At 42.8% G+C, this 12,095-nt stretch overlaps 1 protein-coding gene across 2 annotated transcripts in view; it reads right to left on the bottom strand.

The window, feature by feature from the left end:
- Positions 1–8,835, bottom strand: part of LOC306737905 (glycine receptor subunit alpha-1-like) — a gene marked incomplete at both ends in the record, with an annotated part of 30,629 nt that extends 21,794 nt beyond the window's left edge. The window contains 2 exons of one of the 2 annotated variants that reach the window (XM_079219712.1): positions 827–957; positions 8,771–8,835. In XM_079219712.1, the coding sequence (XP_079075838.1) occupies positions 827–957; positions 8,771–8,835 (196 nt within the window). Of the gene's footprint in view, positions 1–826; positions 958–8,770 lie in introns of those variants that run through there. The other variant, XM_079219713.1, reaches the window with a different exon arrangement.
- Between the last annotated feature and the right edge of the window lie 3,260 nt (positions 8,836–12,095).

The raw sequence follows: 12,095 nt of genomic DNA, 5'->3' as shown, positions 1-12,095 counted from the left end.
TTTAACCTTTCACTAACCGTGCTCTTCCCTTCTTAGCTGTCTGCCTCTGAGCATACAGCATTCCACCTCGGCGCAAAGACGAGTTGAGAGGTGAGAACCTGAGACTCTAGACTAGACCATGGCATAAAACAGGACATTGCTGATATGCAGCACACCTGCATCGCTTGGGACACGAATGGCGACACGAAAGTGATCAAAGAGAAGAGAGAGAAAAGGAGAAAATGGACTCCGAGCTCCAGATAGCACAGCTGACAGTCTGTGAGTGAGAAAAGTCACATTTCTGGGTCATGTGATCACAGCAGAGGGCAAATCCCTCTCAATCAAACGCATTGAGGCTATTCAACATCCTCCAAAGCCTGTGACCAGTGATGTCATCGTGTCACTGTTAGGAATGGGATCTCACCGTCGCTCATTCCTAACGACGCTGTGCTGAAGGCAACGATGTCAACAATTGCACACGGGAAAGGCCTCGTCATGCAGTGCAGTAACCTGGAGAGAGCAGACATTTAACCAGCTGAACGTAGCTTCACAGTCCAGTCCGACTGAACTACTCACACAGCTTCTGTTTGTGAACACAGAGGTCGATAAAGACCTGTTGCTTATGTCTCAGCTAGACTTGAGCCCCTGTATTTATTTTTGACAGGCTCTTTCTTGTATTACAGCATCAAGCGTTTTATGTCGAGATTCGCAGGCGAACAATTAAAATACAATTCAGGGCTTTTCTGAAAATGTTCGGGGAGTTTCTCGACGTGCCGACGGCGTTGTAGGAAGTAGAGGTTCTTCCTTCTTCTGAAAGAAATACAGACAGCCATAGATAGCGAGGTACCTTTAAAGTTCGGTCTTATCCTGGCATCGTATCCCGACGTCCGGCCCATCAGTTTGTCCAGAAAGTCCGAGGGAGACATCGGGGCCTGCCGTGTCCTCGGAACATTGTCCAGCTCCTTACACTGACCCACACTGATAGAAACAAAGCAGATAGCGCACGTGATCGTCTGCGTTCACAGCACAGAGCTAAACAACTAGCGTGAGGTTGCTTTGAGCTGCATGGCATCTATTCAGTAACAACGGGTATGACACATTATAGGTAATTGTAATGTGCTCGAATCTTATCATGTAAAATGTATATTTTGATGAGAAAATGTAATAAACACAGAGATTTTTTTCACAGCAATATAAAATAGATGTGAGAGATGGAATTATGACCTGTTTAACTTCCTAACAATGACATTAGCTCTAAGCGGCTTATAATGTATAGTTAAACTGCTAATGCCGATATAAAAAAAAATCTAAGCAAATATTTAAATATAAATATAATAAGGAATTTCCTAATCATTTAAATTCAATTCAATTCAGTTTATTTGATATAGCCCAACATCACGTTTGCCTCGGAGGGCTTTACAATCTGTACACATGACATCCTGTCCCGGGACCTCACATCGGATCAGGAAAAACTTCCCAAAAAAAGAGAGTAAAAACCCTTTCACAGGGAAAAAAGGGGAAGAAACCTTCAGGAGAGCAACAGAGGAGGACCCCTCTCCCCAGATGGACAGAAGCAATAGTCATGTGACCAGAATGAATAACGCAACGGAGTTACAGCACATTCAATGAATATGAAATTATTCATATAATGAGTAGTAGGCATGGTCCATGATCCAGATAACCATGAAGCAGAAGGAGGTAAATGATGGGCCTTTCTTCAAATAACCATTGCAGATTACTATAACAAAATAAAAGGTTAACATATAAACTTTTGATGGTTTATTCTGACTTTGGGACAGTTACAATTATGTTTTGGCACAGTTGGCAAGTCTGGAGCCCTGCTGTCAATTATAGTACTTAGAAAGAAAATTGGGATTGGCGAAATTCAGAATCGGCAGGTAAGACTTAACCAAATTGGAAATCAGAATTGGCCAAGAACATTGCAATTGGTGCATCTCTTGAATCTAAAGTTTTTCATCCAAGGAGTTGAATGATTTAGGAAAGTAGGAACTCTGCTTTTTATATAGGCAACTCAGTCACTCTGAGCTCAACCACAACAAAATGGACAAACCACATTTGCCACTTTTGACTCAAGAGTCTTGACCTTGCTGACCTTTCTAGGAATAAGACATTATAATAATATAATAATAAGACATGTCCAAAGTGGAGGACTAGCTATGGAGTAATATGCTGCCTCTGAGTGCCACTTTGGAGGGTTTTAGGCTTGAAGGCTTTTCTCCTTCACATTACCTTGTAAATTATATATGGTATATTTTTTTATGTTATATGTGTAAATAAAGAAACAAACATCTAATCTGGGGTGACTGGGTAGTAGCTTCTAAATGCTAAGGTAAAGCTTGTGTATGTATGTATGTATGTATGTATGTATGTATGTATGTATGTATGTATTTATGTATGTGTGTGCGTGTGTGTGCGTTTGCGCGCGTGTGTGTGTGTGCGTGTGTGTGTGTGTGTGTGTGTTTGTTTGTCAGTTGGAATAAATGTCCTAAAATAGCTCTGCTCACTGCAAAGATCACACTGTTGAACACACACACACACACACACACACACACACACACACACACACACACACACACACACACACACACACACACACACACATTATTCAGCACATCCAAGCGTAGTTTCAGGCTCATCAACCTTTACTTTGACATTTGCGAGCAGCCACCATTTACCCCCAGCAGTGAAGAATAACCTTATACAATCCGGAGACCAGACCATCAGTGAGTTCCCTCATTTAACCTTCTCTAAACACACACTCACAGTGACTGGCGGTGACGACAAAGGACAAGTCGGCCGGTACTCATTAATATGCATTGAGCTTTGGGAGGACGGGAGTGACAGCGAGCAGAGACACAGCTGGAGGAGGGATCTGGTGACTTGGAGTCGAGCTGAGTTTAACTACAGTGCATGCCAAATAAAAAGGTCAATGTGTTCTGCTTGTACAAAAAAATAAATCCCATTCCCTTTCTCCTACAATTAGTCAGTTCCCATCAAATCCAATATAAGTCAAACTTGACATCTCATATGCCCTCAGATCTCAGAACACTGGCCCTGCCGAGAACAAATCCATGTTGTTATTATTCATCAAATATAACGTCAGAAATAAACCTGTTGTCATGGTCAATGTCTGACGTCATCCAGCTCGGGAGTGCACGCACTCTTCTGTCCTGCTGTCGCAGAGACACGGAGTCACGCAGCTGGGAGCCGGAGTGCAGAGCTGCTTCCTGGTTGGTGCACCGCCCGCTCGCTCTCCATCTCCTCCCTGTGTGAGTCTCCCCGTGGACGTGTACGTGTGTGCTGGCAGTGTGAGTCATGTACAACATCATGTGTGTGTGTGTGTGTGTGTGTGTGCGTTTATTAAGAACCCCGCCGCTCCTCTCGGCGAGCTACTGGCAACCCAGTTTGTTCGAGCCCTAACCCCATGACCAAGAGGCTATCTTGACCCGAACTACTCAAGGTCAAAGCCTAATCTGAACCAATAGTCCTCAATCAGCTACGCAGGGCGGGTTTTGCTAAGGAGAGTAGTGGGATTCATAATGACGTGTGTGTCAACAGCCCAATAAATCAAATAAATTAGATTGCTAATGATTTTGGTGGCCCATCTCACTACTCCTTCAGTGTCAGGTCATACGTCATGCCATTAAACATTATCGATTTAAAGAACATAATCTATAGCCACGTCTTCTCACATCTGTAATGAAAAACCCTTTCTGTGCATTCCTCTTTGTGCTTTCACTGCATCTGAGGAAGTGTGGAGACGAGAGAGAGTTTGAGACAGACTTCCTGGTTGAGAAGACGAATACACAACTTTGTTTTTTTAATCGCTACACATTACAATGGTACTAGTCCGAACCAGTGCTTGTTCACTATGTGAATGAAGCTGGACCCCAGTTGCAGCAGCGTGGTTGACCAACACGTGGCAGTGGCAATGACACAAGCATGTACACAACCCCGGGGTATTCGTACAGTACGAACACGCAGCAGTAACCTTTGTGATCCTGAAACTAAACATAAACCACCTAGTTGTTAGTCTCCTATCATCGAGAGCCAATAAATAAAGAAGAAATAAATCCTCACTCAAAGTCCCGTGTGCAACATCGGTGTCAACAGTATGTCTAGTTAGTGCTTCACATCAGTTCATTTAATTTAATTCAGTTTTTAGTGGCCTTTAAACACCATTTCCCATAAAACCTTCGCGGGCTTAATGCCATTACTCAACAAAAGACGCGAGTGCACGGTCGAGCTCTTTTATTAGCTCAGATGTGTTTGTAATAAAAGCAAGACAGAGGTTTTAGACGGCAGTTATTATGGTGAAACAATTTTAGAAATATTAAACCAAGCAACCGTGCACAAATACCTTCTACATTGTATTGGGAGCTGTAGCCTTTTTCTGTGCTCACAAAGTAATAAGCATTGTACAAAATATTAATTTCAGAAAGTGCTGTCGTGGATGCAGATTTGGCTTAGAATATGGAAAGTGCACCACAGGCTTATTTCTTCTCACAAAGACCCAAGCTCCGTCATCATCTTCAGATGAAGGGGGAAACAAAATCTTAAATTTGAAGTTGTCCGTGGATGCAACTGCGAATGGTATGCAATATCAATCGTGTATACGAGCAATACGCGGCCCACCATGCAACGTGTTGCACTTAATTAGCCCCACATGTTCGGTTACCCTGACCGCTGCTGCTGCGTGTGGCTGCAGATAACACTCAGAGACACCTCCATCAAACCTCTCATCAGTTAATAGGTCAAGTCTTTCCGTGCCGTCCCTTTGGTTCCACCTTTCTGTGGACGGCACAGTGAACAGTCACGCTCACACAGCATTGCCGGCTCAGAGCATCTCCGATCAGCTGCTAAGCCGCTTATGTTGCTGTTGCGCTACCTCTGCCCATGATTTCCTCCTTCTTCCTGTCCCTCCCTTTTTCTATTCTGTGCTCTCCTCCTCTAAAACATCAGGGAGCAATTGTTAAGTAATGTAGAGAGACGCCACATAACATCTGATCAATAATGGATTAACTGTTGACCTAGAACTGCTGGGTCTCTCTCACAAAATAAATGATACAGGTGTCATCAACATCTTATGATAACCAACATATTAAGAATAGTTAAAAAGACATTGCATGTTTGCAGGTCAACTAATACCACTTAATGTAAAACATGTGACTGGTTGCGGCCTTATATTTAATGGGCCATGTTTCTGACTCGAGACACACTGAGCACAGCATTGTTTAATCCCACCCGAATTTGTTAAAGACATTCAAACAGACCATTATATTTTTTAATCCAAAACACAAAGATAGCAGGTTGTGCTTTCTTTTGTGCTGGCACATTACGCATGTTGTGTGGGTTGGCCAGAGCCAAATGTGTCACACTTAATTTTGAGCTTTTGCGTGTGATTTTATGTGTGTGTGTGTGTGTGCAAACATTGACAGCTTCAAAGGGATATCATTATCAAAGGGTGGCTGACACACAGAGCGGCTCGCTATGAAGCTTTTTAACCAAATGTCATAAGTAGGATGAATAATATAATAATAATAATCAAAACACACACTAAATAACATCTGCAACAGACAATAAATGAATAAATAATAAATATACGGACAAGTTCACATGACCCGAGGCAGACACCAGTGATAAGAAGATGAAAACCTGATGGGTCCAAAGTTACAGTGACTCTATTCCAAACTGTGAATAGAAATCCATTAGGAGCTATTACAGCTGTAACAGTGTACAGTATGGAGGCAGGTGCACCATCCCATGACACATTATAAAAGTATTAGTGTCAGATATAATCCCCAATGAAAGTTGAGTCTTTTCAAATCCATTTCTCAAAATGCTCAGAACTTGTTTGGGTTTCAGTTCAGTACAGTCGACAAACTCAAATCGGCATTTTGTTTCTGCAGGTGTGGAGCATGATGTCCAACAGGCCGACCTGGAAAGAATAGGCGCCGTGTCCGTTGTCAGTGAGGACGGTCAAACCGACGGCCACTTCAACATGGAGGATACCCTGAGCATTGAGACTCGCCCCACACTCTCTCTCCTGAGCGTGTCTTGCACTGTTTGTGTGTTACTGGAGCCAAAAAGACTGTGGTGCAATTAAGTCTCTCCTTGGTTTTCAAGCAGCCCCTTTTAAGATAAAAAAATAATGGCACACTCAGTTAGAGTGCAGATCTCTGCCAGGTGTGTCTGCAGCGACCAGCAACGTCATGTTTGATTGAAAACTAACCACAGTACGCGGGGAAAAGTGAGGCCACCGCCAGATAAAAAGGCACTGAATAAATATATTTATCTACATGTAACTATGTGGAGCAGAGCGTGCTGCTCTCAGACCGGTTCATAATCCCACAAGTTCTCCTTTCACTCTTGCCGAGCTGCTGGGAAACAAGACTCAAACTCCTTGATATGAGGAGCTGCAGTGTTCATGGACACACTGTAAACCCACAGGTACATGTCCTGCCACGACACAACTTCCTGTCTACACACACACACACACACACACACACACGCACACACACTTCAGTATTGAATCTCGGCAAACACGAGAGGTCTTTTAGCATACAGTCATTAATGAAAAGAAAAGATATTAGGCTGATGGGTCCATTGGTGTGTGAGATTAGTCGTGGCGGACGCACAGACACACACACACATCCGACGAAAAACACAATCTCCTCCCAGGCAGAGATATTAACATTGATCTAAATCAAAGAAATAATGGGGCTTGTGCAGTCCTCCTGTCCAAAGGAGACACATTTCCCACATTGTGATAATAAGGTAACACAAGGTAACACAATATTATCCGACTCAGACAGCTACACGTCCATCTGAACTGTTGCTGCACACAAGTCGTGTTGCTACTTGGTGACGGCAATGGGGCGACACTCAGACCTCGTTCTCAAGAACTAAAGGAGTTCTTTCAGGTCGAGGGTTATACAGCTGGATGAGTTTTGTCTTCCACCCTATGCGAGGGACTGGGAGGAACATTTAAAGTATAAAGTGATGAACACATTTATGCATCAATGAATATAATTCATTGATCTATGCCTACCTATACTATGTGAAATGGTTCATACTCATGGGCCATGAGTACGCTTTTACTTTTGGTACTTTTCAGGACACAGGACAGGTGAAAAGGGTGGAGCGTGTGTCGGTTGTGCTTCACCTGACCCCGACAATCAACGGTTCAGAACAAATAGGTTTGGAGGCTGGGAGTGAAAGTAGATTAAAAATTCTTGTCGGTATTATTCCCCCAACTTTCATCGCTTCCTATCGTCTCCTCCCATCCCCGGCGTCATGCGTCCCTGAACACACGCATTGCATTTTTCAGAATGAAAGAACTTAGACACACAAAACATTATGTATGGTGACATAGAATTATTTGTGAACGTTGTTACGTGATTTCAGAATAAAACTGAACATCATTAAGCAGCGCACCTTTCACGAAACCCATCAGACAGTCAGCTGTAGCAGAGGTTGATGTCTAACAGCAGCAGGCTGACACAACAGTTTTGGAAAGGTATGCAAGCACGGATTAAAAAACCCACAGGTCTGTGCTGGGCACGAACATAATGACAGATCACAAGAATACTGGATGGTCCCATTTCCTGAGTTGGGAGGTCGTCCTTACAACTTTGTCGTGTTCTTCCGACTACAAAGAAGATGTGTTGTATTTTATTGCGTAAACCACTTCTTAGCTGTTTTTGACTTGAGCCCCCCTCAAGTTGGCAGGAATTTTCCCAGCCCGGAACTTCATTTTCCAATTATTCAGACAATACATGAATGTGGCAATAATGAAATGCCCTATATGACTTATAAAATATTGCGTGTACAAACAGACAAATTGAGCCACAGACAAAACCTTCTTGGTAATTAGATCGCTGCTGCTGTTGCCTTAACGTGAGCAGATGTGTTGTTCTTGTTGGAATGAGTGTGATGGGTTGTTGTTTGTGGGTTTTGGCGGGCAGATGTTGTCCCTTCTTCCAGACACGAACGCCCACATAGAGAGAGGGTGAGCGCTTAACCCCATTTGTACGATTGGTCTCGCCCTGCTGTCTCATCCTTTGAGCCATTTGGAATGTTAGACCGGAACTAAATGTGTAATATTACAATATATATATATATATATATATATATATATATATATATATATATATATATATATATATATATATATATATATACAGTATGTACGCATTTTTGGGAGGGATGTTTGGACAATGTTATATGTTTATATGGAGTTATTGTATTTTATTTGTTTTTATTTGTTTATTTTGCAGGGACAATGCACACTTATCAACAGTTAAACTGTAAGTGAGCCAGAGTTAGCCAGACAGGCTAATTTCCATCTGCTGTCCCTGGCCAGATTGTTTCATGGCAGCCTGAAATTACAACATTTCCAATAAAATAATGCAACTAAGATTTTACAGAAGAACATACAAAATAGAAGATGAAAAGATAAAGTAAATTGAATGAGTATTTCACTGGTAATTAAATAGGGTTACAGATGAATACAAACACACACAAAAAAAACAATGTTTGTTTTCAACTTTAAGATAATAATGCAATGAAATTAGATGTTACAACAATGTAGTTAAAGCTGATTTTGGCACATAACAAAGACAATATCGGTCGGGGCTTCTGGCCCCTTGTACGACACAACCGGTCCCAGCAGGTGCAGGTCACTGCACAATTTAGACCCCCAAAAAATAAGATACATAATAACACGCGCGCGCGTTGTGGTATGAGCGCAGCAGTGCACTTTACTTACCCGTGTAACAGTATCAGTTTCCAGGCGAGTAAAAAGCCCGCGACAGAGAGCCTCTTTCTCCTCATGTCTCCCCGCAGAGGCTCCGGATCCTCTGCTCTCCTCGCAGCTCTTCAAGCTCCCAGCGCCGCGAAGGACTCTCCAAACATACCTTACCGGGAAGTCCACTCAAACTCAGAGCGTCCGCGTCATTCCCATCAGCAGAAAGGGAAAAAAACTACAACAAGAGAGCAACAGAATAGACCAGTTACATAAAAAAAAACAAAATAAAAAAAGAGGAGGCCAGCTGTTCAGACTCCTGCTCTGAGCTCGATCCTTGCCCTCGTGAAGCGCCGCGCGCTCGGATGGAGAGAAGACCCGCCCCCCACTCTGGATTGGCAAAGACTGGCAGCCGGCTCGGCCAATCAGCTGCAGCCTTGTTAATTTTTCCAGTTGAATCGCATCTGAAATTAGAAGCCCATCGAGCTGGATATAATTTAACACCCACCCATGCATTATTACGCATGCTCTCTCTCTCTCTCTCTCTCTCTCTCTCTCTCTCTCTCTCTCTCTCTCTCTCTCTCTCTCTCTCTGTCCGTGTGCGTGTCCCTGTATCTCACCATCCTGTCAACCTTTCACATTCTTTCCCTTCTTCTTCTCGGGTTCTTTCTCCATCTGTGTAATGCTCTCTGTCTGTTATTCTGCTCTGTTAGGCAGCATCGCAGAGTCACATGTGTTTGTGATTCATGGCTGTAAAGTAGCCTATGTCGATGACAGTTTGCCATATGTGGCCAAAGTAGGCTTGTAGAGGCGGGGGTTCAAGATCAGATTTACATCAAGAGCACCCTAAGGCAAGGATGGATAAACAGATAAACAGTCGTGGCCTATCTGTAGAGGTATTGGGGGCATGTCCATTGGCATTTCATTTATTATTTTCCTGATCTTCATACGTGACTGTGAAGATGTTTGGAGAGCAAAAATCCGCTAACAAGTTAATTGGTATAAATGATCCATCAGTACTAAATGAAATCAGATCAAGTGTTGCAATGAATGACCCACACTATGATCGGATAATGCAGAAGAGGCTAAAATGATCTCCAAACGTGCACATGAATGTTGACAGTGTTGTATTCAAGTGTTTAAGTGAAAGCTAATTCACACGATACAGTTCACTGCCCGTCCGTTTTTCTTCAATTGCCTCGTTTGCCAAAGTGTATTCAAAATTATTGACAAAACACCTTCTTTAATTCATATTTTAGTGAAGGAATTTAGGAAGGGATTTAAATATATTTTTTAAAACACGTCTCAAACGGCGCATAAACGTGAGCAAAATGTATGTTTTTACAAAATGATGTGTACACAATAACGCTAGGTTAATGCATAGAATCATGCCAGGTGTGTGTGTTGGTTCCACTGTTTAACACAAAGAACACATCTATATTTCTGTGGTAATGACAGTCTGAGTTGGATCAGGTGAGCTTTTAATGTTCAGTACCTGCATTTCCTCTCTCATCTCCATCTCATCACTGAGTCTCTTTCTTTTTTCTTTCTTTTTCTCTCAGTCCCTTCATCTACATGCTATAAAGCCTGAAAGTGAAACTAATGACTGGGCTAAACAGCATCGAGCGGCCACACAGAAGCTATCGGTCAGAGTATGTCTGAGATGATATACAGTATTTCTGGGGATGATCGGCATTGAACTACAAGCAGTAAAATAGTTAAACTATTCATACATCGGAAACAGGCTTTGCATGTCCGCTTCCCTCAAGCTGTTGAGTAAATATTCTGTAGGAACAGGAAAAGATCATCCACTTCACCACGCCAGTGCTGCCACACACTCAAACAAGCACTCAAGCAAAGATGGGGAACATGTCGGTAATCTTGGCGGTATACAATATCTTTGGTGTACTGTATTCCACGTATTTGTAGTCAGAAAGCACCGGTCCAGACCCCGGAGACCTCAGTGCTGGGTAAAGGGCCGTGACTGTGGTCTGTGAGTGCTTGGGGAGTGTCGTGCTACATTGTGGCGCCTTCCCACCACTGGCATTCGTGTTGGTTGAACAGTGTGATATTCGTTGTGGTTTTTACCCTATGGGAGAATGAATTTAAAAAAAAAAGAGCTCCACTTTCTACATGGTTTATCAGACGTGGATGCAAACAGCCTGAAGATACAGCTGACAGGCTTCTCTTCACCTTCTTAGTCTTAGTGTTTACATTTCAGATGCAAAGAACTGGAGCACAGCACGCACACAGAGCTGTTTGAGTACTTACATGCTGTGTTAAGTACGCTCAACAACGTCTTTGAATATTTCTATATATACATTGTGCATATTTATGCTCATTGATCTATTCTCAGCTATTTCATTTTGCACGGCCTCATTTTGCTTACATCCCGTCCAAACAATCCACACGAGCCTGCTGTAATTCATCAGCTGCATGAATTGACAATTATACACAAATCTTTTATGTGATTTCTACAACATTGTTGCTTTCAGTGTTTTAAGGTTTTTGGGCAGAACTTACCTTTAAAAGATGATTGAAAATATTAATGATGTTAATTTATCAGGCGGCAACCTCCAGTTCTAAAAAGTGAAGCCAACTAGCCTCCTTTCTCTTAGCCAGCAGGGGGCGACTCACGTCGTTGCAATGAGAACTCCGATTGTATAGAAGTCTATGGGAGAAAATACATTGTTTTTTGGAGTCGCCCAGCCAAGTCAACCTCCTCCCTACATGGTGCTCGTCACTCTGATTCCACGAGCTTCATACAAATGAGTGCATCACTTTTTGTAGGTGTAGCTACAAACAAATGGAAACCATGGTGCTAAACAAATTAGACCAACGAGGAAGATCCAAAAATGGCAAGAAGTGCTGTAAAAGGCAAAAGACAATACCCAGAGATACTTAAATAACTCACTATTGAGGCTCAAAGTTAAAATTAAGGGCCTGGCTGCATTGAGTCTCAGGCCAGGTCGAAGGTCAGGCTGACCACCACCCGTCCACGATCCACCTCTCTTGCCCACGTTTGGATCAGCTGGTTTACCCTCTTTGAGCTTCACAAAGGCTCATTAGAACACTGTGAGTGACGTCACGGAGACTGTGTCCATATTTTATACTGTCTATGACAGTAGTGAACAGGATATGAGAGAACCGCCTGAGATGTGACCATGCTAGGTTCTTATTGCTGCCTAAAACTGCTCATCAGCTCCATTGATGTCGGCATGGGGCGTGTGCCTTCATCTTGTTCTTTTCTTAAACCAAGGATCAGCTTATTGGCTTTTGCTGATGTGGAGCAGTGGGTCGTTCTCTGAGCCTCCCTTTGTAAGATTGTGGATTTCCTCTCGCTATGAAG

The sequence above is a fragment of the Taurulus bubalis genome, assembly GCF_910589615.1.
Source record: "Taurulus bubalis genome assembly, chromosome: 6".
Classification (NCBI taxonomy): domain Eukaryota; kingdom Metazoa; phylum Chordata; class Actinopteri; order Perciformes; family Cottidae; genus Taurulus; species Taurulus bubalis.
The sequence above is the reverse complement of the archived record's forward strand: the minus strand, read 5'-3'. Positions and strand labels throughout refer to the sequence as shown.